This window comes from Dunckerocampus dactyliophorus, chromosome 1 (assembly GCF_027744805.1).
Source record: "Dunckerocampus dactyliophorus isolate RoL2022-P2 chromosome 1, RoL_Ddac_1.1, whole genome shotgun sequence".
Taxonomy (NCBI): Eukaryota; Metazoa; Chordata; class Actinopteri; order Syngnathiformes; family Syngnathidae; genus Dunckerocampus; species Dunckerocampus dactyliophorus.
Genome location: NC_072819.1, coordinates 39,109,210 through 39,137,017, shown reverse-complemented (window position 1 = coordinate 39,137,017; position 27,808 = coordinate 39,109,210). Strand labels below are relative to the sequence as shown.

The 27,808-nt window shown below is 41.2% G+C and overlaps 3 protein-coding genes across 5 annotated transcripts; 2 read left to right on the top strand and 1 right to left on the bottom strand.

Annotated features, from left to right (window-relative positions):
• Positions 1-44: 44 nt before the first annotated feature.
• Positions 45-8,035, top strand: rad21l1 (RAD21 cohesin complex component like 1). The gene is made up of 14 exons (XM_054777803.1): positions 45-106; positions 405-584; positions 668-797; positions 1,091-1,190; positions 1,449-1,555; positions 3,994-4,089; positions 4,198-4,299; positions 4,410-4,502; positions 4,703-4,932; positions 5,071-5,155; positions 5,233-5,348; positions 5,436-5,525; positions 6,098-6,172; positions 6,823-8,035. Exons 2-14 carry the CDS (start codon positions 435-437, stop codon positions 6,997-6,999), a joined length of 1,551 nt encoding a protein of 516 aa, XP_054633778.1. The 5' UTR covers positions 45-106; positions 405-434; the 3' UTR covers positions 7,000-8,035.
• Positions 8,036-8,735: 700 nt separating this feature from the next.
• On the top strand, positions 8,736-20,784 carry LOC129181977 (syntaphilin). Of its 3 annotated transcripts, XR_008570534.1 has the most exons (6): positions 8,736-8,884; positions 10,907-10,999; positions 11,084-11,215; positions 12,654-12,803; positions 13,711-14,999; positions 15,070-20,784. XR_008570534.1 is itself a non-coding variant. In XM_054777815.1 (5 exons), the coding sequence occupies exons 2-5, from the start codon at positions 10,950-10,952 to the stop codon at positions 14,924-14,926; spliced, it is 1,548 nt and encodes a 515-aa protein (XP_054633790.1). In that variant the 5' UTR covers positions 8,736-8,884; positions 10,907-10,949; the 3' UTR covers positions 14,927-20,784. The 3 variants fall into 3 exon arrangements, 2 of the variants coding, with proteins under 2 accessions (XP_054633790.1, XP_054633801.1); XM_054777815.1 differs by having other exon boundaries at positions 13,711-20,784; XM_054777826.1 differs by having other exon boundaries at positions 8,834-8,884; positions 12,654-12,744; positions 13,711-20,784.
• LOC129181993 (peptidyl-prolyl cis-trans isomerase FKBP1A-like) lies at positions 16,834-27,097 on the bottom strand. The gene is made up of 5 exons (XM_054777836.1): positions 26,862-27,097; positions 26,724-26,771; positions 25,817-25,929; positions 22,095-22,268; positions 16,834-18,051 (listed from the first exon to the last, which is right to left on the bottom strand). The coding sequence occupies exons 1-4, from the start codon at positions 26,896-26,898 to the stop codon at positions 22,137-22,139; spliced, it is 330 nt and encodes a 109-aa protein (XP_054633811.1). The 5' UTR covers positions 26,899-27,097; the 3' UTR covers positions 16,834-18,051; positions 22,095-22,136.
• Between the last annotated feature and the right edge of the window lie 711 nt (positions 27,098-27,808).

The following is a 27,808-nucleotide window of genomic DNA, read 5'->3' as shown; positions in this document are numbered from 1 at the left end:
CACTGTGGACCGGAAGTCACATGTTCAATCGTTGCTAGGTTACGGTCACGCGCTGTCTGTCAAAAGGCGGGGTTTACAAATACGAAGTAACTTGTTCGCCAGTTTGGTAAGTGGCGTAATTAATTGCTCTTCATATTTGCCGTCTCTCTGCTTAAACCGTGAGTTTATTCATTTAGGACCTTAACACTTCAACAAAAAGTGGTCGTTAACCCCTCACTTCGTGTGGAAAGAAAAGTCCTTCCTTGCTACGCAGCTAGCCACCAGCGTCGTTGTCACGTTTTGCCGTCACATCCACATTTGCTGTCTGCATTTCCTAATGCATTTAACCACTACAGACACAATAAATTGATGTAATTGATGTTAAATTAATACATTAAATGTATGATCTATTGGTTACTTTACAGCTGTAAAGGTGACAACATTGTAGCAGGGAGATGTTCAACTTCTACACGCACGCCCTCGCGTCTGTGCAGGGTTCTCTTACCAAAATCTGGTTAGCAGCACACTGGAAGCAGAAGGTCACCAAGGACCATGTTTTTGAATGCAATTTAGAAAGAACCATTGGAGATATAATTTCTCCACAGGTGAGTAATTGTCAAAAAGCACCTACCATGCCCTATGAAAGCATTCAGAGTAGCCTACATTATGTGATATTTCATATTTACAGATGCAAATTGGTTTACGGACTTCTGGATATTTACTTCTTGGTGTGGTTAGGATCTTCTCCAGAAAAGCCAAGTATCTTCTAGCAGACTGCACTCATGCCCTGGTCAAAATTAAAGTGGCATTCCGGCCAGGTAACACATTTCCCATACAATGCAGTGGTTATTCCTTTTTTTCCAACTGAAAGATTATGTTTGATTGTCAGGATGGAATGAACATGGAGAGCATGGATGAATATACTGTACAGTAGTATCAATCTGTGGAGGGCTGCTCAGTAATTGGGGGACACATGCGTTAAATGCTACAATGCAAGAATGTGCTGCCAGACTGTGTTTTAGTCACACAGAAAATGTTCTCGCTTCTCAAATACAATGTTTAACATTTTGCTTGGTTGAAAGTAACTTTTTTCAAATTCCAAACTTTGCAGATGAAACACAAATGCCTGTTGAAGGACTTGAGGCCACAGTAAAAAAAATCACCTTGAGAGAAGATTTTACTTCCTTCAATGACCAGCTGCCTCACTCAAAGTAGCTTTGACTTCTTCTTCCCACCAGATCTTCACTTTCTTTGTCTTGTGAAATGACAGTGGTCTTGTCAGGTTCAAAGGCACAGTTAGGGGCATTCATTAAGCTAAACTTTCATACTAGTAAAATATAAATGAATAAAATGAAATTACACAATCTGTCCTACACTTAGTTTACAAGTAGAATGTTGCAAGGTTAAATGTGTAGTTATCAGTGAATATTTTGTCCCTAGATATCATTAGTTCTGTGTTTTCCCTCTAGTGACATAGATGTGGATTTGAATTCCTTCTCACTTAACCAAAGTCGACCGGATGAAATCACTCTTAAGGAGGATTTTGGAAATGCCTTTCTGAACTTGACTGACATTGGTAAGAAACCACTTGCGGAAATACAGTCTCTGACAAAAGTCTTGTCGCTTATCCAAGTTGTAGAAACTACAGATAATAACTTCACTTTTAGTGGCTCATTTGGAATCAGAAATGGCCTTTATGAAAGGCAAAAGCCTCTAGATCAGAGGTTGCCAACACGTCAATCGCAATCGACTTGTAGATCTTTGAGAATTTGCTGATCGATCGTGAGAATATTAGAAAAAAAAATTATTATTACATCAGTGCACTCCCCTCTTGGAGAGTGAGCAACCGGCACACATTTTGACCACTGAACACACCCGTACACGTCCCCGCTCTCCAGGCACACAACCTGTAAACTGCAGCCAGGAGCCCGGTCCCCCAAATTTGTCCGGAGTTACCAGCGCACGCACTCCGCCCTCATCTCGCCCGCAAGCAACAGGCGTTGAGCAACAAGTGTGCAGAGAGGGAGTGAGAGACTGTAGCAATGTGCCCACGCACACAACAGTAGTTATTGCACGTTAATATGGCTCAAAAGCTGCCTTTGCTACCTCAAAATTAGGGCACAACTATTTATAACGGCATAGACGTGCACCTCCAAAAAAATGTTAGAGCTGTGGCGACGCGGCTCATTGGGGCTGATTGTTGTCACGCATTGACCAGCCCCTCTCTCCTCAACTACCACCGCTCGCCCACGACACTAAGCCAACAAGCCAAACAGAGTTGTAGCTTGCTCATAGAGCCAAAACCACAAGATCTTGTGCAGGTTCATGGCCGAGACCAAGGATCTTGGGCTCAAAAAGTTTGGTGACCACTGCTCTAGATCATGTTTACATGCTCAGTAATGTTCATGTTTGGTGACTGAGCTGGCCAATCCTGGAGCATCTTAACCTTCTTTGCTTCCAGGATGTGCTGGCTGAAGAATGACAACGAGCGCCATCCTACTGAAGAATATACCCTGTCTTGTGATTTTGGAATGTAAAAAGCAGCAATAATTGCTTGATACGTCAGGCTGTTGATGTTGCCAACCACTGTGCAACTCTCACACTCCCCCATCCAGGATGTAACCCGAAATCATGATTTTCCTCCTGCAAACTTGCCTGTTTTCTGGGTGAATCTTGGGTCCATGAGGCTTCCAACTGGTCTTTTGCAGTACAGTATTTGCGGCCTCTGCCATGCACTTTTTCATTGTTCATCCGCTCTCCAAGCTGTGGCCCTTTGGCAAATGCAACACAGTGTTTTAGTTGGCTGTAAATAATTGCTGCCCATACCTTCCAAATCACAAGAGAGGGCAAATTATTCAGCAGGATGCCACTCGTCATACTTCAGCCTCCACATCAAAGTTCCTGAAAGTGAAGAAGGTCAAGATGCTCCAGTATTGGCCAAGTCACCAAACATGAACATTATTGAGATGTCTGGGGCAAGATCAGTGCTTCTCAAATAGTGGGGCGGGTCACCCTGGGGGGTGCGGTGAACTGTCAAGGGAGCCTTTAAATATTAGTGCAGACCTGCCACCATGTCGTACTCAGCATGCAATTTGACTCTTAATCCGCCTGTATGCTTCTCTGCTCACCATTTTGTTGCATTTCGCTGGTTTCAGTTTTGAGTTCAGTCTGTACAGCACAGATAAATAAATAGATATACGTTTCTCAATAATATTTCAAATCGAGGGGGGGAGCAAAATATTTGTTTCCTAGTGGGGGCATGACAGAAAATAATTAAAAACAACTGAGTTAGATGACGGAGGATGCTTGGAAGATGAAACCAAACAATCTTGAACAGTTAGTAATTTGAGACATTGCAGTCCTCCAAGCTCATAGGAGTCATGCACAATATGAATTATTTTTACCAAGGCACCCTGACTTTGTTATTTTGTATGCGACTTTTGTCCAAGTACAATCTGACCTTTCTGTCCCAACTAAATCATAAAACACAATAAATGATACACAACTTTATTTTGCTATAATAAGCATAATCTAGAAGCTTTTGCATTTTATATATTCCCTTTCTGGTTCCAAATGAGCAACTCAAAGTGAAGTTATTGTCTGTTGCTCCTACAATTTGGATAAGTGATAAGACTTTTGTCAGGGACTGTGAAATCAGAAGAATGAGATTATGGAAAACAGCATTATTATGTTATTATGGTTTAGTTGAAATTGTTCATTTGTGTTTTATTTCAGGTTTCTTGTTAAAAGACCATTCATGCCATTTAAAGGATCTCCCTTCTCACTTTATCTTAAAGTAGTCCCTAGGAAGCCACATCATTATTTGGGCCCAAATGGAAAACATTTTTGTGTAACAACTGCAACTAAATTTCAACACTTTAGAATGATCTAGTTGAATTATGCAATTGTTATTTGTTATGTAGATTTAGTAGTAGTAATAGTCACATGTTGCTCCTGGGTGGGGAAAACAGAGTATACTGACCTTGAAAAGCTTTCTTTCCTTGTAATTGGCAGGAGATGAGTCCCAGTGTTTCCAGGATTGTCAGCTTGATATAAGCTTCCGAAATAACGACTCATTTGGGGATGAAGGTACTGGATTGGATTTACTCGGTAGGTCTTGACGAACATTTTCTTCCTAAATGTGTGTTTGTATTGGACCATTTTGACTTGATCTCCTCAGATATACAATTTGTGTTTTTATGTTCTTTAATCCCGCAGACTTTCTGACAAATGACAGCGATTGTGCTATTTTCACTGACATCAGCCCAGAAACGCCACAAAACGACAATCCAGAGAATACTTCACTGAATGACCAGCATGGTAAAAACAGCATACTTTGACGTTCTCTAGTGAGCATTCAGTTGCGTGAAATATACTTTAAAAAGTTAAAACCTCCATCATCAAGACAGTCCATTTACATTTAACTTGAGGTGCTGACAGAGGAGATCCTGCAGAGGAAGAGTACCCGAGCCCGCTGGCTAATGAGCAGGCGACCTTCGCCCTTGCGCCTGTGCTGGCAACTTGTAGGCACAACAACTTTATCAAACAACATGATGCTTGCAAATTCCAAATTGTGTTTTATAGAAATCCTTTACATTGGCTTATAGCACCATCTGGTGGGCCATTGCTCCAGATTTTATGGTCAAAGTCTCATACATTGACTTGTAAGGTAAGCTTCACAGGTACTTGTAGAAATGTGTTGCTGTGTTTTTTTTATCCTCAGCAAGCGCAAAGAAGAAGAGCGGAAAGAGGAAGTGCAGGCTAATTGTGGACCGAATGACAATGCTGACCAATAAAGCTATGCAAAAGCAGCTCAGCGACTACTCCAATCTGGTTGTCCCCATGGACATGGCTCCCCCCACCAGGCAGGTCATGCTCTGGAAAGAAGGGGGCGCTGCAGTCAAACTGCTGGCACAGCTGTGCACCAATGTTATAGCGCCAGAGATTAAAGAGGTAGATCAACCTCTTTCAACCCAAGTTCAGTCATAAAAATACCTGTCTTAAATTTTTAAAAGTCGTTTTTTTTTCCCGGACCCTAATGAGGATAAATGGCATAGAAAATGGATGGATGGATATTTCTTTCTTTTACAGACTTTTAAAAAGAGTGTTTACCTGGTGGTACATACATACAATGCATTTGATGATGTGGAGGTCATGCGGCAGGATGACCATGAAGGTAGGAAGCTGCATTTTGGCACTTACTGCTTTTTGTAGTCTTCCGTTTTATTTGGCAAGCTCTACCTCATGTGTCAGCGCACAGAAACTTGAGCACACTCAACACTGAAAGCCTCGAGGATCCATCCAGAGATCACAAGCTCACAGACACCCATTACTCAAGCTACAACCAGACTGACTTAGAGCTCACACAAGTAAGCCAAGCTATTTCTCGGTAAAACAGTGGGGTAAAATAGTTTCATTCTCATCCTGAATTATTATCTGTATCGTGTGTCTGTCAGGATGAACACAGATTGGACTTTAGTCATCCAGATCTTCCATCAGAGCACTCCATCTTTGTCCATCCATCTCACTTGGAACAGAACAATCAGGCAAAATCCACAAACACACAGGCATTGGTGGCTTAAAATGTTGTCTGGCTTCAGCTTTTTTCTGCCTTATTTGTAGATTTAACCAACACAAGTATGCTGTAGCACAACCATTGCAATTTATACATGTTAAAGGTTCAACAGATCCCCGCATGAGGAAGCATTTTGGCAAACGTGAAAAGGAAAAATATGCCTTAAACAGGAAGAAACTTTGACCAGAAACAAGACTCGTGTGGAGCAGCCATCCACCTTGACCGGTTTGGTCGAGAGACTAATAAACAGTACAGAGGGATGAGAGAACAATGTACATAATGTAGCAGTTACTGTAGTAGTAGTATAGCACTTATGCATGGATGGATGGTGTTTCACTTCTATTTCCAGTTTTGTCAGTGAGAAGGGTTTTAAACTCCATATTTTACAGGGAACCTATGCAGAGAAGGTAGTCAGGTGATTTGAGGTACTAATATTAGGTGGTTAAGTGTAAGGATTGCTGTAGCAGATGGTTTCTGTTAACTGTTCACAGCCCCTGGAGGTTTAGCTGGCACTGACTGACGTGGTTCCTTTGTAACTTGCAGTCTTTGATGGGCAGCCAAGACTTGGAGGCACAGAGGGTCAACAGACAAGCACAGAAGTTTCTGAAATCACTACAAGTAAGGATCTAAAAATAAAATACTTTATATTACTGCTAATTTGATTCAACACAGAACTTTGGGTTTGTATTTTACATTTACTCTTTCTTAAGACTGTATTTCCTCAAGGAGTGGCCTCTGCTTTCAGAGATGCTGTCCACTTGAATCCCCTCAGGAAAACAATAGCAGGTTGTACCACTAAGTGTCTGTAATTATGTTTACGATATCATCTGACAGCACACAAGTGGCATCTGTAAAGCTAACATTTATGATGAACTTTAACGAGAAAGTTCTGGATGTAAATTGATAAATATTTCAACACTGAGGCAAAAAGAATACAATTTTTTTTTTTTACGTGTTGGTAAGCATACAGCATATCCATTTAAATACAGTATATAATATATTTTAATAACTTTTCATTTGTATTTGTTGAAATTGGATTTGAAAAATATTATACTGTATAATATTATCAAAATGTTTGTACATGTAAAGGCCTCCGCCCTAACAAAGTGCGTAACCCTAGCAGGCTGCTACTCTCTTCGGATGAGTGACATCCCTGGTACCTATATGAGGAATTACCATATGTAACACACTTTATATAGTTAAAATTTAGATCAATTCATGATCAGGGGACCCAGTCGAGATTCGGGATGTATGTGTCTGTGTGGCAGCGTACCAGTGATACGAGGTTCAGCCTGAAGGACCTCTGTGCAAGAAGCACCCGCTCCCAGGCAGCCTCCATCTTCTATTTTCTGCTGGTCCTAAAGAAACAACAGTCTGTGGACCTGCAGCAGAGTGCTCCTTTCGAGGACATCTTTGTCACCCCTGGACCTACATTTTTTTCATAGGTGAAAGGAAAGTCAACTTATCACAAGAGTTGTTAAGTACAAGTAGGAGTAACGAGTTTGTGTTACTACACTTGTAGAAAAAAGTTTATTCATTATGTTTGCATGTTATACACTTATTTTTAAGTGGAATGCAACAAATGTATTTATTGTTAATGTTAAGTTATATTGAAAAACAGCACTTTCATGTTCATTGTTTTGTTGAGTTGGTTGGTCCTTGTCTTTGTGACGTTAACATATTGTTGGAGATGAAATTCTCCACAACCCCCTAAAGGTCAAAGGACCACTTTGGAAAATTAATTAAGCCAATTTCACCTCCCCCTCTCGTGCTCTTTAATCTCCAGTTAAGAGAAGGAAGAAAGACTCTCACACCAAATTAGATTTTTTTCCAAATGTGTTAAAGAATACGTCAGGCATAATAATTGAAAAATAAGTCAGACAGGATAGTTCTCCACAGCTTACAGGACCCTGCACCCCGTTTCATTCACCTGCACCCATCTCCTGGCTGAAATGAAAGAGAGCTCCCCCTGATCGTCCCATAGACATGTTTATACTTGTTTGCTCAAACCATTCGCGTCAGTCTCTCCAAAGATTCTTTGGAGGGACTTTCTCCTGATTCTTTCTTCTGAATTCCTTGACAAAGCTTGTGATACCAGCAGATGATAGCTGGCTCCCTCGCCGTCCCGCTAGCACTTGTAACTTGTAGACTTGTGTAGTTGTTGACACAAACAAAACATTCTTTGCTCCAGCCAATGTTTCTGTTTTGACTACACGTATTCTGGGCCTTATCTGGCTGGTGACCCTGGCTGATGTCAGCTGTTCTGCCCCATCACTTTTCTGTTTGACCTTTGACACACTTAAACCGTTTTCATCTACTCAGCCAATTATTTAATACAGCATTAGTTCTATAAACTACTCATAATCATTCACTAAGTTATTAGATTCATTGATTAAACAGTTATACTGTACTTATTTTAAGACACTCAACAATAATTCAATCAATAAACATCAATACAAACAGTTATTCTACAATCTACTTGTAATAATTATTTACCCATTCAGTAAATTATTTTTTTCCTACAATATGTATACATTTATTGCTTCCAAGTATTATTTCAAAGCTCCTGGCTGTAATAAAATGTGTATTTGTGGCATCTAGCCATGCCACCAGCATAAATTCATGATAAGTCACTGTTACAGTTAAAGCCAAAGCGTCGCCACATGTTGGTGGAATTAATTATTTGTCTATTAAGAGCTTATACAAAGACTTTATAATGTTTAAACCCTTTATGGAGCAGGCTGGATGTAAAACTGACTCCATGAGTATGAAAGTGGGTTCTGTTAATGTAATACAGCATATACTATGAATAAAAGCAGTGGATGAAAATGTAGTTATCCAGAAGAACATTCAGGTCCAGTTAAAGGTCATTGATTTTGGTGAAGGTTATGGCTCAGTCTGTGTTGTTCATTGCAAAAAGGTCATGGCTCTCAAGATCTTCCAGACCCATCTCATCCAAGCACCTAGCTTTATAATCACGTCTTTGTCAATCATTTTGGTTCATTCATGTTTGAATAATTTGTTCTGCTTCATTCGTCATGAGTCGGGCCAGCCATGAAAAGTCAGTTTACATACAACTTGCACGAATGTCCCGCGTCATCCCTTGCTGTCACTTTAAGAGGCGTCGACGTAGCAGTTGGCTCACTTCATCTGGATGCTTCATGGCTGCAGGATGCGCTCGGATCCGCATCAGCGGCATCTTCTCGTCCTGCTGCCAGCGACGCGGAGGCTGCAGCCATGGCAGCGAGCTTCGGCGCCGTCCATGTAAGCTGCATGCGAGTGTCGAAGGCTTCTGACGTTCTCGAGAAGACCCTTGAAGGCTGACAGAATGTATGTAGGACACGTCTTATAGCACTTAATAGTCACCTTTCCCCTCCTTACTTGTTTCCTTGTGTGCTACGTCTCTGCTGCTGTTTCAGTACTTTATATTGTATGTCAGTATGTTGCTAAACCGCTGCTTTCTGTGTACTTTTGTGCCTGATGCTCGCCTCCGCATCAACACTCACGCGTACTTACGTAATATGATTACGCATTTCTCGCCAATAACGCCATGGCCACCTGTTGGTGCTGATCATACGAGGTAGGGGAGGGGCTAGAATTAATTACAGTATAGGAAACTGTGTGCTGTAGGCCATGTTTATCCAAAATGACTGTGCACATAAGTGTGTGTGTGTGTGTGTGTGTGTGTGTGTGTTCCAGGGAAGAACCATATGCAGTTTTTAAAATTGTGAGATGCTGCAGCTTTTTCATGCCTGCTATGTTAACTTTATTTCATGTCAAAGGCAACGTGTACGGTGGCCAACAAATGTGCAAACAATGTCCAAACGCCAAATGATCCAAAACCAAAAACACACAAACTCTGTAAAACAATTGCAACAAAAAAATGCTGCAAATTAAAAAAAAATGGTGCAGTAACTTAAACTCTGCAAAAAAAAACGAATGCAAAAGAAAAATGCTACAAATACCAAAAACACAAACCCCAAAAACGGAATGAGAAATACTGCAATTTTATGGAACAAAACGTAAGTTTGCCACGCCACCAGGGGAGCCAGACCTGAGCGATGTTTGTCTTTAAAGACATGAACTGGATCCCTAACTGTATGAATTGATTGCTCCATAATATTGTAAAACATTATGGCCGAGTTTTTGACTTTGCAGCATTGATGTGATTGCAGCATAATTTTTGTGTGTTTTTGGTTTTAGATCAGGGGTGTGCAAACCTTGTCCACTGAGGGCCGCATACTAAAAAATCAAAGGATGCCGGGGCCACTTTTACATTTTTAAACCAACCCATGTATATGCTGAGATGTTTTTTACATTCAAAGAAAAAATAGCCTGCATCTCAGCTTTGTGTTATCGGTGACAAAACGTATCATTAATCTGTACTTCTTTTTACATTCCCCTTTTTTTCTCTCTCCTTATACGTTTTATCTTATAACATTATGACTTTATTATCAGAATATTATAACTCTTATCCAACCTCATTTTCCTTAAATTGCAACTTATTCTGTTTTGTTTTTTCTTCATAAAAAAAGTATTTTTTCTCTTAACATTATGACTTTATTCTCCTAATATTTTGCCTTTGTTGTCAGAAAGATTACTGTGCTTTTCTTCATTTTTGCTGTTAAGAATAATACACAAATGATATATATATATATATATATATATATATATATATATATATTTCTAGTTTAATTGTGAATAATACACAAATATTTTTTTTTTGTTGTTTATGAGTATCTGAGAATGTGCTGAGGGCCATTAAAAAAAACAGCCGTAAATGGCCCTCAGGCCGCACCTTGGACACCCCTGTTTTAGATCATTCTGTATTTGGATGTTGCTGTGTGTAAAAATGATTACTTTTTCAGTTCTTACAGTAAGAGAGTAAATAGAAGCTGGGGCAAGCAAAAAACTCCACAAAACATGCTCCAGAAAATCTATTTTCTGGGACTAGAAGAGGCCCCAATTGTATTACTGTCTTATATTCTCAGGGTGGGCGCACAGCACCTTGAAAACCTCTGATCAAGAGGAACCAGGGACACAATAAGCAGCACACATGACTTGTAGCTACAACAAATGTCAGAGTTGCTGTTTGACCCTTGACCTGAGTAAAATGTTTCAATGTAAAATGTTTCTGTGCACACAGAGACAGCTGGTGCATGACCTTGAATGGACTCTCTGTCAGTACAGAAAGATCCTTTATTCCAGACTGGACCAGACTATTTTTGTTACTTGCATTGTCTCTTTCAATAAAGAAGCATACAACATTGAGTGAACAAACATTGACTATGACTTCTGTGAGTAGCTGTTTCACTTTTTATTCATTGAATGCGTGTTTGTGTGTTTACTAAGAGTCCAGCAGTAAGGGCTCCAGGCCTTCCTCACCAGAGGCACCATGTCAGTGTCTCTGACCCCGAGTAGGAAGCCTTCATCGGGTCAGCGCAGGTACTGTCCCCTACTCTCAGAAAGAATGTTTAGTCGCACACCGCAGTCTAATAAATGACTTGCTTGTGATGTTTGCCCTGACAGGCGCTCAGCAGGAACAAGTGGCAGCAATGCACGATGCACCCACAGTGACACGTCCAGCACCAGCACCTACCAACTCAAAGTTAAGGCGACAGAGGGCAGCCACACACCTAGGACGTATCCCAGTACACCAAGGTACACAAGCACCCATGAAACTTCTTTTGCACAATACTGTAGGGCCTTTACTTTTCAGCTCATTGTGGTTTAAATTGGTGGTAGTTATTTACAGTGGTGTGAAAAAATGTTTGCCCCCTTCCTGATTTCATATTTTTTTGCATGTTTGTCACACTTAAATGTTTCAGATCATCAAACAAATTGAAATGTTAGTCAATGACAACACAACTGAACATAAAATGCAGTTTTTAAATTAAACGTTTTATTATTAAGGGAGAAAACAATCCAAACCTACATGGCCCTGTGTGAAAAAGTGATTGCCCTCCTGTTTAAAAATAACTTAACTGACATTAATTGAGATCTATCAGTCTGGAAAAGGTTATAAAGGCATTTCTAAAGCTTTGGAACTTCAGCCAACCACAGTGAGAGCCATTATTCACAAATGGCGAAAACATGGAACAGTGAACCTTCCCAGGAGTGGCCGGCCAACCAAAATTCCCCCAAGACCACGACTCATCCAAGAGGTCACAAAAGACCCCACAACAAAATCCAAAGAACTGCTGGCCTCACTTGCCCTCAGTTAAGGTCAGTGTTCATGACTCCACCATAAGAGAGACACTGGGCAAAAAGGCCCTGGATAGCAGAGTTCCATGACAAAAACCACTGCTGAACAAAGGCTCGTCTCAATTTTGCCAGAAAACATCTTGATGATCTCAAAGACTTTTGGGAAAATACTCTGTGGTCTGACAAGACAAATGTTTAACTTTTTGGAAGGTGTGTGTAAAAGTAACCCTGCATTTCAGAAAAAGAACATCATGCCAGCAATAAATTTGGTGGTGGTAGTGTGATGGTCTGGGGCTGTTTTGCTGCTTCAGGACCTGGAAGACTTGCTGTGATGAGTGGAACCATGAATTCTGATAACCGGCCCTCTGTTTGTGACCTCAAGCTGAAACCAACTTGGGTTCTGTAGCAGGACAATGATCCAAAACACACCAACAAGTCCACCTCTGAATGCCTGAAGAAAAACAAAATGAAGACTTTGGAGTGGCCTAGTCAAAGTCCTGACCTGAATCCTATTGAGATGCTGTGGCATGACCTTAAAAAGGCGGTTCATGCTGGAAAACCCTCCAATGTGGCTGAATTACAACAATTCTGCAAAGATGAGAGGGCCAAAATTCCTCCACAGCGCTGGAAGAGACTCATTGCAAGTTATCACCAACACTTGATTGCAGTTGTTGTTGCTAAGGGTGGCCCAACTAGTTATTAGGTTTAAAGGGCAATCACTTTTTCACACCACTGTATATGGTGTGGAGTAAGAACTCAACATCCACAACCCGTACAGTAAAGACCACAAGAAAAGAAAACATTTCCAAAACAACAGGTCTCTAAATAAAATTGGTCAAAACCTACATATAACAGTGCGTATAAACAACTTGGTACCTCTGTGTCTTTTTTGCAGGCGTCAGGCAAAGCACACGGTGTGTAGTGACAACCATGGGATCAGGCCTCCCACCCCAGAGCAGTACCTCACACCCCTGCAGCAGAAGGAGGTGTGTATACGTCATCTGCGAGCCAGGCTCAGGGAGAACGTGGAGCGATTACAACACAGGTGAACATCCTTCACTTCAAATTCAAACAGCGTTATTGGTCCCATTAGAGGCAATTGATTTAAAGCAGCCTATATGCTGTACCGCAGTGTAGGCCAATAGGCGGCCACCCAGCCAGAATTGGACCACAGCCATAATATCTGGGTCGCCAGATTGTTTTGAGACATTTTTTTGGAACTTTTGCACTGTGAGCACATCTCTTCATGTTGTTGTACTCAACATTACAGTTAATCCCTCTGCATTTTCCATGTGTAACCTGCCCTGTTTCGTACCTGCCCGCACCAGGGCTCGAACACACAACCTTCGTAATGGGAGGCGAGGGCGCTGACCACACGACTAAAAGCCCGGACTGTCAACCGACTGTTCAGCGCAGCTCTTGAGGCAGAGGGAGTGAGGTTTTACCAACGTACACTGGCACAGCATCACTGGCTGGCATCCGTTACACTCACCCCCTCAAACCTCACTCCCATCCGGGTCAGGGCACCAATGTAACCCGCCCTGTTTCGTACCTGCCCGCACCAGGGCTCGAACACAGGACCTTCGTAATGGGAGGCGAGGGCGCTGACCACACGACTAAAAGCCAGGACTGTCAACCGACTGTTCAGCGCAGCTCTTGAGGCAGAGGGAGTGAGGTTTTACCAACGTACACTGGCACAGCATCACAGGCTGGCATCCGTTACGCACGCATCAAATGAAAGACTAGAGTAGACAATTTATTCACTTGCACTTTTTTCTGGGCCACTATGGAAAATATTTGACCCAAGGCCAAACTTACTGTAATTGCTGACCCCTGCTGTATAGTTTATGTAAAACACAGGAAGATGATTAAGGTATAAAATACAGTCTATTGGGTGCTAAATCCATGTGATAGATGAAGACGGTGAAATCTTTCCTTCTTTCTTACCACAGGGACTGTGAAATAGATGACTTGAGGACTCAGCTGTACAGGATGCAGGAAGACTGGATAGAAGAGGAATGCCACCGTGTGGAGGCCCAGTTAGCCCTAAAAGAGGCCCGCAAGGAAATCCAGCATCTTCAAGAAGTGGTAGAGTCAGTCAGGACCAACCTGGGTGTTCGGGAACAAGATCCCCACGACCACAAGCCATACTCACAGTCGCACGACAGAAGACCAGTGGGGAGGTCTCGCTCCTGTGGCTGTTCTCCTGCCAGCACTTTAACCCGCGGCGCCACCCGCACCCGTCTGAGCAGCGAGGCCCTGCAGCTGGAGCGTAGTCCAAACGCTCCTGAGTCGAGCAGAGCATCACGCCTGGGGGGGCAGGCCCACCTCCTCCTGGAGGCAGCGCTCCTGTCTGAGCAGACGCCGCCACAGGGCCACATCAGAGGGATGGTGCCTCCTTCTCCTACCTATGAAAGGGTGTGCAGAGGGGGTGCTGTCGTGCCAATGTCACACTCCTGCCACTCTCTTGGTGGCATCTGCAGGTGTGGTGGACACACCTACTTCCCTCATCATCACTTATTCCTGCACTTACCTCAGGAGGAGCCCCTGGAAACAGTTACTGTGACCCCTGCTGCTGACCCAGTCCCAACCCCTGCTACTCCAGCACAGAGGAAACCAGACGTGCGCTCAAGGGCCTGCAGCCCAACTATGACGTGGCTGTGTGAGGAAAGTGTCAAGGAGGAATTGAGTGTCATTTCTACAACAACAGTGGACATGATTCCTTCAGAGGCACATCACTTTCCATCATCTTTGCCTCCTTTGTGTCCTCATCCACACAGGAAAGACCCCAACAAGTCTGTGTACACAACAAAGACGCCTGAGGAGCCCCATGTGTGTCAGCCTCACCCTGCGGCCACACTCCCCCTGAGGCAGGAAGGCACTGTGCTGGAGATAGAGGACGACGCCAAGGAGGAACATGAAACAGGAAATGATTCGCTCCAGAGGTGTCACTGGAGCCCGTACTTCCTTGTGGATCTGCTGGCTTTGGCAATGCCGGTGGTTCCAACTATGGCATGGCTGTGTCGCGGGGCGCCGCAAGACACCATGCCCGTCTATCATATCGGGTCTCTGCTGAGAGGCTGCTGCGCTGTGGCCCTCCACTCGCTTCGCAGGCAGGGTGCGGGTACAGTACGCAGACGGGCCAGCACGAATGGAACATCCATGTGACTTTGAACAGCAAATCCACAGGCACAGCAATGCTGACTTTTCTTCTGATTTATGTGTTGGATATCCCCGCTAAGTAAGATTTTGCATGATGACTGGCCTTAAAGAACAAACACTTTAGTTCTTTCATTTCTTTCTCTCTGCAGTTTCATTTGTGCATGAAATCTTCAGTCAAGTTGGATTCTCTCAGCTGCATCCAAAAGCTACTGTTTGACATTTTCAACTCAAAAACAGACTTCGTTCGGCATCAAGTAAACAGAACATTAGGTAAAGATGAATTCATCTTTTTTTTGTGTGTACATCTCGATTTTATAGCTCCGTTTCCCTTAGAATAGCATTGCCAGTTGGACATTTCTTTAACAAAATAAGTGACACAATTTGTATATAAATGAAGCTTCATCGAGAGCACTTAAGGTTGGTAGCACTTTTTCGCCATGGAAATACTTGATAAATCCGTGTGAACATTTATGGGAGCTTGTACTACAAGCTTTTTAAAGCTTATTAGAGATATGGAGATTAGATTTATGATCCGCAACTGTATGAATGCAAATGGGGGTTTTCCTGATGCATTTATATGACAAGGTTTCAGATATATTTTTGAACTTTGTATAATAAATGAATAATTGTAGTCTCCACAAAGCGTCAGGATAACAAAGGATGTGACTCAGCCAAACTTTTAAGGATAGCTGCTTTATAAGTGGAAAAGAAGCGTAGAGATTGCAACTGAGGTCAAACGAGAGGCCAAATGTCAAATGAATTCAGTGCCAAATCATCAAGTGATCGGTATTTCAGGTATTTCTGTCAGAGCAAGAGCTTAACTGAAGACAACCAATGCGAACGGATAACATCTGCTGAGATCAAAGATGACACACAGGTGTTTTTGGTCAGTGCTCTGCTATTTAACAGTGGACGCTTTGAGGAGACAACACTGCAAGTTGTCTTGCTTTGTGTGGGTCGCTCTGTTGTGCTGCATTTTTAATTACGATCCTGTAAAATATTGCGCCTGTAACAGCTATGATGTGCAGTTGCCAGTCGCAGCCTTATGCAAAAAAAAAAAAAAAAAAGAGGAATGTTTTTGTTTTCAGGGATAGCTTGTAAGCTCAGTTCAGCTGCAACTGACTTGGGTGGTGAGCTCTGCACATATTGCACAAAGGGAATCTTTTTAGGGTGCTTTTAGTTTGTTGATAGGGCTGGGCGGTATATCGATATTTTTTTAAAATATCGATATTTACTTAAGTATGACATCAAAACCGACCATATCGTTGATATCGTTGGATTTGCACTGCATCTCCCTCATTCCCGCATGCAGCAGGAGGGAGGAGAGGCGGAGCAGAAACGCGGCGACTCCAGTCGAAGTTTAGCGACAGCGTCCGCAGTGGAAGAATTAGTCAGCAAGGAATAAGCGGTAGCTGTGGAGGTACCTCGAATTCAGAGCATAAACATTTTTTTTCAGCACCTTAAAACTTAAAACACAAACTTCAATACGAGGAACGTGTGAAGCTGCGCGCTCCTCTTGCGTAAAGAGGAGTTCTATCACTTTGCTAAAATACGGTCCTCGTTGCAACAGTGGAAAAAAAAGGCTTTAAAAACCTGCTGAAAACGATGGACTCGCGATGTCCAGCGAGCTTCGCAGTCACAATTATTTAGCACAACAAGCTGTACCACAAATGTACAAGGAAGTCAGACAGACAGTTGCTAAGCCTGATGCAGTTGACAGGTTGGTGTTCCTGGCACGAAATAAGGACATGCTTGCGTCTTCTAAAAATGTTTACCTAAAAAATACTACTGTTCAATTTTAAGTATTTTTGAGTTGTTGACGTTTTCCTCTTAAAGCGCGCAGGCTCTCCTTTATATTTTGTTCTTTTGTTATTAGCTGAGCATTTGAGAATAGCTAAAGGTTTGTGATTTAAAAAAAAAAAAAAAAAGATTTTTTTCATGGGCATCTTGCATGACGTTTTAAAATATAAAAAATAAAAACATCCTCATGTTAAGCATTCGTTTTAAGAAAACATGACACATATTTGGCTTCGATTTTGTCCAAACTCACTGTGCTGAAAAAATATTGGAATATATATATATCGTATATCGACATTCAACGTAAATATATCGGGATACGAGTTGTGGTCTATATCGCCCAGCCCTACTTGTTGAAAAAAAAACAAAAAACACTGACCTACAAATTGTACGATTGCACCTTGAATCTGTAATATACTTATAAAAGCAAGGAAACTGCAAAAAAGTAGTATGCACAGCTCTGGAAAGTGCTTTTCATCCAATGAAATGGTACACAATCTGGGGGATCTGCAAAATAAAAACAGTCAAGCAAATAGATTGTGGTAAAATTACTCTTTTTTTTGTGAAGGAACCAAATGCAACGTCCACAGCTTGTAACACACAACTCCTTGAAATAAATGCTACCACAAACTGCAAGGTGCCTAAAAATCCCTGTGGGGGAAAGTTTTCATGCAAGTGTCAAAAGCTTTTGCCCCAAACAGTCCCCCCACCCCCCAAAGACCTGTTTGCAATAAACTTTCCCCACATTTTTACAAGCAACCATCACGACAACTGTCCAGTTGTGAGTGTCAGAGCGAAGGTCAGTTCACTCTCATAAATAAAGAATTAACGCGGCCGTATAGACAAAGTAAATTTAACATTTGCAGAGACCTGTAGGCAGCTCATGGCGAATATGTGCTTGATTCAGGAATTGTAAATTATGAGGGATCCTTGTCTAAAGTCGTCTAACAACCAGTCCTTCATTGAAGCCACCTTTGTCAAACAATGTATTTTTTTAAGAAAATGCATTATCCGCAATCGGGACTATTGTGTGAAGGCTGCAGAGCCACAAGGAATGAGACTGATTCAGTTCTTATATAAAAACTGACATGTTTTGCAACTTGTAGAGGTCAAATAAAAAAAAGCAAACATAAAAATACAATGTCACAACACATAGTATGGGATGACCTATGACTGAGTAGAAAGTCAAATATAAAATAAAGTCTTAAAGCAAGTGAAATAACAAGTTGTGTGTGAAATGTGAAGGAGAGTGAATTAGTGAAGCTATAGACATAGGTCCTATGCAGGAATCATCTGGTACGTTTTGCCTCCATGTTCCCATGATAGGAGTTGACCTGCAGCAAACACATGAAAGCAGATTAGGCGATGTACTTGCTCATATCAACACCAATTTATTGTTCGTGCAGATGGAGCAGCTGTACGGCCAAGTGTCCACTTGAATTAACAAAAAAACCCAACAAACTATCCAAAGCTGTTTCTCCTCTACAACTGTCGGGAAAACGTTCCGTGTGTGCAAACACACATCAAACCATGCTATTACCGTCTTCTCTCAGGAAATTAAACTCCAGACTCGTACTAAAAGGTGAATGGCTTGAATTTAATTTGAGCTTCGCTTTTTGTCCACTCACGATGGCTATGCTTGAAGTCTGCATATTCATTTCCTACCAAATTGAAGGGGAAGGTTTATCAAGCATGATAAAGCGGTATCCAAGATACAAAAAACAGGGATAAAGCCTAATTTTCAGGGGAACCCCCACTCACAGTGACAGGTTTTCACTGCTGTACATGATAGCGATCTAATTTATCTTATTTATTATGTATTGTGTAAAACTAAGACATGAATAACATCAAATTAAAAGCACAAAATGAATGGTGACCCACCATCCACCAGTTCAAGTTCCAGCCAAGTGTTTCCAGAGAGATTATTACATGGCTGTTTGACGTGTGTGGGGAAAAGGCAGTGCTAGCATGAATTAACTTGAGGTTGTGCGGCGCTCAAGCTCAGCACATACTTGTCATCCAGCCTCACCTTGGTGCATTCACATACAGCATAAGCATTTGGACAATGGAAAAAATATCAGTCTATTTGTTGGCAGCATTGGAGAAAAATATACAGAACTTTCACTCCCATCACACAACTGCAGTGCGTTCAATGACGACGTGCGAATAAACGCTTTGAAAAAACAACAACCAAAAAACAATGAAACAAAACATAATCTTACAAAAATGGGCTTTTGAACAGTATATTATTTTTCCTATACAATCCTTGTTTCCAAAATTGATATGCATTTGCATAAAATTCAATGTAGTATTTTTATTTATTTATTTATTTTTTTAATTGCTCCTGAAAGTTTTCCACAAGCCAGTTCGGCCTGCCCACAGACGGGTATCGAGCCGTGGCCTGGTGGTTGAGAACCTCTGATTTAATTGATAACTTGATGTTTATTATAGTTAATGATTATGAAATACATATTGTCAATATTCTCATGATCAAATGAAATGATGAAATTCCAAGCATTGCGTTGTTATTTTCATGTATCTTTTAGTCAGGATTAGGGTCGCAGCTATCGAATATTTTAGTAATCGAGTATTCTACTGACATTTCTTTCCATTAATCGAGTAATCGGTAAAAACATGTTTTTGCTTGGTTTAAGAGCAATTCTAAATACACAAGAAAAAATAAAACATTTCACTAAATAATGAACGACCAATGGGTTTAATTTTTTAGATAATCAACCATTTTATTTCTTATGGACTACATGATGGTGCTTTTGTGGATTAATCAATCAAATCCCAGACTGTAACTATTTACTGGAAAAGGAGAGAAATAATAATGACTTTACTAAGACATTACAAAGACAATTCAAACTGGAATTACATATTCCAGCATGTTGATGGCTGTGCATTTCTAATTCTTAAACTTAAACAGTCTGACTAGAAATAAGACAAGTATTCCAAGTTACTGAGTTTTTGCAGAGTTCAAAGTCTGTAGTGGAACACATTACTCTCAACAAGGAAGATGTACTGTAGATGTAATTCCAATCAACTATAAAACACTTATTTTGTTTACGCAATTAGATGAGGCGCAGCAAACAGTCCTCTTATTTAGAAAGCCGGAAGTGTGCTGTGTGTGTGTGTGTGTGTTGACAATGTGTCTTAATGGCTGTGACAAGCTTGGGTGCAAGAATAAACGTCTCTGTCTTTTTAACTCAGAACCTGCACGTGGTTATCGGGCATTGTAAAACGCTCGCTTACATTAAAGCGGTAAAACACAACACGGTCTAAACCAGGGGTGTCAAACTCGTGCCCTGGAGGGCCGAGACACTGCAGGTTTTATCTCCAACCTGTTTCACCAGCAGGTGATTTAATTGATGAGCTCCTTCCCTCAAATTGAAGGTGCTGATCATTAAAATCACCTGCTTTAGTAACTGGCTGGTAAGAAAACCTGCAGCGTCTCGGCCCTCCATGGCACAAGTTTGACACCCCTGGTCTAAACACCCATCCAGCCTGAGTCGCACACACACGGCCGCACTAGTACGCTCTGCTAAACTAAGATAATCCTGATAGCTTCCATTCACGCTCCCTAAGAGACTACTTTCCAAGTTGTTTCGCTGCCGTTTGACATGTTTTGTTCGAGAGGGGGGTGTTGGTGTTCGTGATGAGATCGACCCGTCATGATCGAGCGGTCCGCCAAGAGAATACTTTCCCACACGAACGTTCCTTGTCGTCACAATGACAATTTCATTCACATTATTTCATTTTCAGCGAGATTCCGCGCTTAACAGTAAATTCCATTTTTATTGGCCAATTTCGCGGAAATCATAAGGCTCAACATTAACCTTAATCTCATCGATTTGGGCTACGTTAATTTTACCTTGTCTCGGATATTCCGCTCCATTCGGGAGGAGATGAGACAACATAAGATGTGCTGGTGTGGTATGCAAGTGCCGCGTTACAACGGATACACGTCACGGTGTTCAATTTGCTGTTGAGCCACATTTTCTGTCGTTTTTTTACATTTTGTTTTCATTCTCTTTCGTTGCCTTGTCGCTTTTTTTTTTCTAGCCTCTTCAACCTTCCCGCACCTTCAAATATCCGTTTCCTTCTTTGTCCTCTGCGTGGGTGACATCAGAATGTTGCACGTAAGCGATTACTCAAGGCAGAAAAAAATCCTCCATTATTTTTTGTAATCAAGGTACTCGAAATATTCAAGGAATGGTTGCACCCCTAGTCAGGATAGTAATACACTTGTACGTAATGGTGTTTATGATACATTAGGACTATCAATTTACACTCACCAATCATGTTGACAAGCACATATAATATAGAATATTAGATTTGATTACTAAATTATTTAGCCATCAGTATCATGGAAAATAGCAACGCAGACGTATTTTAAAATCCGTAACAGTGTGACGATTAAAGCAATGATTGATGAACCTTAATTGGCTTATCTGCAATATGACTTCACCACTTAACATGTGTGCCACCTTTCTGCCGTGTCTCCAAAAAGCGCGTACGCCAGCTACAAAGTTCTCACGTCAGGTTGTGTTTTTACAAAAATCACATACTTTGTATGGAAAACAGTGTACGCAACTTTTTGGCCCTGTTTTGTGCATACGCTAGCTTTTTAGAGGATATCCCGGGCAGTAAGCTCAGAAAGGTTACAACAGTGGCTTTCAAACTGTGGAGTTGGGGTTTCCCCAGTGCCCCGAAAATCTGATTTCCTGAAGCTTGAGTTTTCGCCCCACTCCAGACTCTACTTACTCTCACTATAGGAACTAAAAATCTATTAAATTTACCTTTTATGTGACTGAAGTAATCTTAGCAATTTGTAAAACACGTTTTTCTTTAGTTTTCTGTAATGACGACACTTCAGCACACTTAGATAACCCCTGCTCTGCAGCATGTGTCAAACCGGCTTGCCAAGGTATTTTATCAGAACTGAAAAAAATGCACGAGCACATCCGTCCCTTAAAGGTAGTACTTAAATCCAAGCTGTTATTATGATTTTTTTTATATGATGACAGTGCAAACTTTGAAAAGTTTGCCTTTGAAAAAACAACCAGAGCAGGCTCGTCACCACCATGAGTGCAGTGACAAGTTGGATCACCTGCTCTAGGACGGCCTGTGTTTTGACATATAAAAATCAAGAACATTTCTTTCAAGGATGTTCAAGAAATGCTTTGCTTCGTAAACTAGCAACATGTTAATTAAATTAAAATTCTCCTGGAACAAGAGTTAGGTGATGGTGTATATTGTTTGTGTTCTGAGCAATGTGTTTAGCGATAGACACGCAGCAAACTTATAAACTCAACCCAAAATGTAAATGTCTGTTGACACTTATGCTTGTGTGAAAGAAAATCAGACATCTCACCCTGGCAAGTTCAGTGGAATTAAGCAAAGCAGTGTGAGCGTTTCAGGCCTCTAGACGAAGTAGCTCCACATCGAAGGTCAAAGTGGCATTTGGGGGGATGATGCCCGGGTGCCCCTTGCTGCCGTAGGCATAGTCAGGCGAGCAGACCAGCTTGGCCCGCTGGCCTACACTCATCTGTGGAGTAGTGAAAGGGTTACAGATAACTTCTGCTGAAGGAATAACAATGATAGACAACAATAATAGGGATGTCCGCTAATAGTGGCCGATATTGGCATAAAAATTAGATATTGGTTCATATCGGTGTAGGTTTTTTCTGCTGATAATGATATCAACACGCGGGGGATGATGTGTGCCACACAGCACAAAGCTCAGTATGTCCCCGGTGTGGAATTACTTCCAAGTTTCGCCTTTGGATTGCAAATATGCAGTTTGCAATGGAAGTGCTAGTTATGTAAAGGGAGAGTAAGGCGTTTTACTTTAATACTTCTAATCTAATCTGCTTTGTTCATGCTGCATTCACGCGTGACGTGTTGAATAAGCCCATTAATTCTATTAGTTCAGAGTTGCATCCTTTACTTTGTTCTTATGTGGATGTTTGTGTCACATAGAAATGTGCAGCTTTTCAAATAGTATTGAAACCAGTATTATTTCATTGGATTTTATTTGTGAAGAACAATGTTTTTGGATCATTTCTGTCTTTGAAGCCAGTGTTTCCGGTACATTAACTTATTTGTGGCGGCTCGCCACAAATTAATTTTGACAGTCACCGATCAATTTTGCGCTACTTACACGTTGAATCCCAATTTTACCCTTTACCCCTAATCTTACCGCTTACCCCGAGGTTTTGTTTTCAGCACACTATTATTAAACCACTATTACTATTATTATTGTATTTTTCCAACACTCCAGGACCATTCAAAAGCTGCAATGTCATTATGGAAATGTCAAATGCAACAAAAATGCCATTCGGGACTTACAAAAGAATCTGAGGGAGAACATGGACAGGAGGAGAGCGAGGCCAAAACAGGGAGGTTTCTAAACCTTGATATGATGCTTGATAAGCTTTATACTTTTGTTGATAAACTTTGTTATATTGTTATTTTTCTATTTCATATGTATATTTGATACATTTTATTTTATAAATGTTGTTACAGCGCTAGTTGTAAGCTTTTATTAGAGTTATTTGTTATTTTGCAATAAATGTAAAAATCTTGTAATAATGTGAGCCTTTTATTTACAAAAAAAAAAAAAAACGTGTTCTGAGGGAGGCTATATTACATTGAAATGTAGAAATGTACGCGCCTTACTTTGTGGTTATTATGAACAATTTAATTATCTCTTGCCTATGTCACAGCCAGAAAGCGGTGAAGGGTGATGTAATGATAATCAAGTGGTGTCCCACTTTCTTAGTGGCTTCTTCCCCTTGGACCTAGGTTTTAAGAGGTAGGGGAAGGAAATCCTTAATCCTTATGTGAGACATCAACACACAGGTCTTTCTTTTTTGTGCGTTCTTAAGATATAAAAACAGATAAAAAGAGTCATCTAAGAAGACATGTAATGGGATGCAACTATTTTGCCTATAAAGCCTTCTGAAAAAAACCTACAAAACCACCAACAACGCTCCATTTATATAATAAGCTGCATATTAACCAAGCTACAGTGGCATTGTTACTATTATCAACATTGTTATGCTGAAGAACTACTTTACCAGCATAGTGACACCTCACCACACCACACCACACCGGCTAGCAACTAGCCGGCTAGCAACATTGTCTTTTTGTTCTTGAGTTTGGAAAAGTTAACGATAGGTGTAGCATTCGTTTCTATGTTGCCATGTGAAATCAATGCGCCCAGGAAGCATGTCCCGGTAATGCTTAAAATGAAGTATGGCAAAATACTTTAAGTAGTACATGTTATCATGAATACATACAAAATATAATACATACAAATATATATATAATCCTATAAACAAAGGAAGGAGAAGGGGGCCCAGTGTCGTATTTTGCATGTGTGTGGGTTCAAACAGACGGCAAGGCGTATGTCACAATGTAGCTTTCATTATTCTTAACCACAGACAAAACAAACCATGCAACTCTTGTCCAGTTAACGATCTGAACCCCTAGTTTATAATTAGTTAGTTTATAATTAGTTTATAATTGAATTTTAAGTTCAAGTTTAACATTTACTTTGTTAATTATGTACACTTTGATTTCTGTATTTGTTGTATATGTTTATTTGTATCTAAATAAAAATAAATCAAATTAAAAAAAAATCTCAACCAACAATCCGGTCCCATTGGCAACACAAACTCGGCATAACACAATATTTGGAGGACACAGCCGTGGCATAACAAGAGGAAGATGAGCGAGTGCAAGTAGCTTCCGCTGTCAACAGCGTCAGTGGAACGGGCCGCAGAACTTAAAACAGTGGTCAGATATCAAGGCACACATTTGCATCATAAAAATGCCTCCTCAAAAAAAAAATAATAAAAATTAGACCTCACAAATCACTCAGCGTTGTCTCCCGCTGTATCCCTGTGCACTGTTGTCTCTCCATTCTTGTGTATGTGATGAAGACATTTGCATGTTCTTCCGTTGTGAAACACACACATAAAGATGGCTGCAGCGCTCTGTCGCGGAAGATGTGAGCGTCTTCATCCCATACACAAATTGGAGAGGCGACAGTGCACAGGGATACGGCGGGAGACAAATACAACGCTGAACGATTTGTGAGGTCTGATTTTTTTCCAAGAAGGCATTTTTGTGACGCCATTGTATTACTCTTTTGAACGCATATTGTTTTGAGAAGCTAAACTCCTTACTTAAATGAATGCAGCAACTAAGCGGAACTACCTTCCTCGTCACGAAACTCCGACCAGAACTGGACTCGCGGGACCAAGTGGGGGGGTGAGTCACTGTTGATATAGTACACTGCTGATGGGGATGTCATACAAATTCATGTAAAAAAATCCAAACTATCCTTTTAAGAGCATAGAAAACCTGTTTATGACCTTCTAAACATGGTTTAACACTAGAGGCTTCTGGAAATGAAATGACACCCCATAGTCACCTTTACACTCATATTGCCCAGTAAAAAAGCCATTTAAGACATAAATAAAACTGGCACTCGTGTGTGTTGCTATAAATGTGTTGTAGCTGACTGAGTGGCGTACAGGAAGTTACATCAAGCGTTCAGAGTTAAAGTTCATCTTGCTGTGAGTTACGGCCTCAACAGTAGCCCCCGTGTTTATATTCGGGATTATTGTGCCTGCTGTTCCAGCAATCTGGTGTGTGTCTCACCAAAAATTACAGTATCATTACTGACAACTAACTAACCCGCGCAGAATACTACATGTCTTTGAATGAGTCTTTTGAATGCCTTACAGTATATACAGTATTTGTATTTTAGTTCATTTAGCCATTTTTATTCTTGAAAATGCTTAATTTAGGTAAAAACACGTAACATTTGCTTAAATATACTTTTTTTTTTTTTTTTTACTAATAGGCCATATTCAACCACAAAACAGCATGAATTATTTAGTTTCCATCTGATGACTTTCTGACATTCTCTGACCGGAACCCCATAGAGTGAGTAATTCCATTCACCAGTTTCAGCGACAAATATTCAACACTGTTAGCCCTTCTTATAAATACATTATTGTAGGACTCATCCCGTCCCGTGCTCGTTTGCTCCTAATGGCCTATGTGAAAGCTCCTTCTCACCTGGGCAACTCCTTCGTCCCAGCCACGAATAACTTCCTGGTGCCCTATCTTGAATTTGAATGGCTTTCCTCGGTTCCTTGAGGAGTCAAACACTTTCCCATCTGCCAGGGTTCCTAATAAGAGCAATTAAAAGGGAATGATAGATCACTTCATCAATATGGACACTGAAAAAGATTTGGTGCCCTAAACCAGTGTTTCCCAACCATTTTTGTCCTGTGTACGCCCAGAGCCTTTTTGTCATTCCATTAGTACCCCCTCACTCATACGTGTTGATAATTCTCCAAAAGTAGAATGTAACACAACTGTTATGATTTTGGAGCAGCTGTGCCACAGGTGATTGTCTCCCTGGAAAAACTAGTTTTAGCTCACACATTCCATTTTATTGTCTGGCTTAATATGAAATGGTTCCGCTACTCGCTGCAATTTGGTTGCGTACCACTAGGGGAACGCGTACCCATGGTTGGGAATCCCTGCCCTAAAGCACCACTGACAGGCAGGAGCTAAAGTTAGCTCATTGGCGAAAATTAGCCAAAGTTAGCCGGCTAGCATAACGGGCCCCGGTGGCCCTTGCTACCTCGTATGTTAGCCAGTTGAATGTCAAAACTACCAACATAAGTGTCAATTAAAACGACATAATTTTAAGTTGATAACTGATTCTCAGTTTTGACAATAGCACGAGTACGCCTTTAAAAGCCAAAATGACATACTTCTTGGCACTAGCTAAGAGGAGCCTTCCGACGTTAGCGGAAACAAATGTTCATGTTGGATCCATTCCTAAACATAATAGATATTTACCCACCACTAGTTGTCGCGTAAACAAAGAATCGCGTCAATAAAAAAAGTCAAGTGCTTGCTCAAATGAGTAAGTTTTACGCTATTGGTGACAGTCTAGCAGCCCCCTCCTCACCGACATAGTGCACCACGACGCGCTGCCCCTTCTTCGGAAATGTCTGTCCTAGAAAGGAAGAGAGGGGGACATCAGTGTAACGACACACACAAAACACCACAAGTGTGGACAAATAAATAATAATGCACATCTACCTACCATCTCCCGGTTTAATGGTTTCAATTTGTACTCCCATTTTTGCTATTCCACAGCCGTTCCGTCGACCACCGTGCAGACAGCGGAAGCGGGGGGAGGCGGAGTGGGATTGGATGCGGAAAACCTACACACTCCCTCGCAGTGGAGTGTAGCTCGCAGACGTTTTTACGCCGCCATTATTATTTATGTTTTATTGCTTGTATAACTGAGAGGCGTCAGTAGTATTAGATCCATCCATCCATTCATTTTCTATGCCGCTTCTCCTCATTAGGGTCGCGGGTGCATGCTGGAGCCTATCCCAGCTGACTTCGGGCGACAGACGGGGTACACCCTGGACTGGTCGCCAGCCAATCGCAGGGCACATATAGCCAATGATTGCCAGTATGAGGTGAAGCTATAAACATTATTTTAAGAGTCTAGTCATGACAGAAGTCTTCTTACTAGTCAATGTAGTAGATCTCACTGTCAATGTGGATATGGCACCACCTAATGTAATGTTGACAATAAAAACAAGACGAATTATAATCAATATTTCAGAATAATTTCCACCAATAGAGTATATATCATAACTGATACAGATGTATTATATAACTGCTACCGGTGATTGCTTACTTGATAAAAACGAGTTACACTACTTAATTAAGAAATATAACAATACAGTCTTTTAAACTGCTCTTTGGAAGGAACAGCTCATCAAGATCCGGCTGCTTTAAAAGAGCCGTAAATACCATCGCTGGAGAGGAAAAAAACAAAAACGTCCGAGCAGGTGTATTGGGATGATACAGTAAACGTTACTTTTGCAAGCTTCCGGCTAATTCAACTGACAAAACCAATCAGCTTCCTCGTAGCATCAATGGGCGTGGCTTACATGTGCTTTTAACCCTTTAGAGACGCAGTCACAGTCACACATTTCCAACCCCATAAAATGATTGGAGCACATTACACCACTT

Coding starts and splice junctions, on each gene's coding strand:
- LOC129181993 (XM_054777836.1), bottom strand. CDS start 26,898: ATGGGAGTACAAATTGAAACCATTAAACCGGGAGATG. Junction 25,930..26,723: donor CGTCGTGGTGCACTATGTCG/GTGAGGAGGGGG, acceptor TGCTCTTATTAG/GAACCCTGGCAGATGGGAAA. Junction 22,269..25,816: donor GGGACGAAGGAGTTGCCCAG/GTGAGAAGGAGC, acceptor ACTACTCCACAG/ATGAGTGTAGGCCAGCGGGC.
- rad21l1 (XM_054777803.1), top strand. CDS start 435: ATGTTCAACTTCTACACGCACGCCCTCGCGTCTGTGCAGGGTTCTCTT. Junction 5,156..5,232: donor GCGGCAGGATGACCATGAAG/GTAGGAAGCTGC, acceptor CTCATGTGTCAG/CGCACAGAAACTTGAGCACA. Junction 5,526..6,097: donor ACTTGGAACAGAACAATCAG/GCAAAATCCACA, acceptor TGTAACTTGCAG/TCTTTGATGGGCAGCCAAGA.
- LOC129181977 (XM_054777815.1), top strand. CDS start 10,950: ATGTCAGTGTCTCTGACCCCGAGTAGGAAGCCTTCATCGGGTCAGCGC. Junction 11,216..12,653: donor ACGTATCCCAGTACACCAAG/GTACACAAGCAC, acceptor TCTTTTTTGCAG/GCGTCAGGCAAAGCACACGG. Junction 12,804..13,710: donor GTGGAGCGATTACAACACAG/GTGAACATCCTT, acceptor TTCTTACCACAG/GGACTGTGAAATAGATGACT.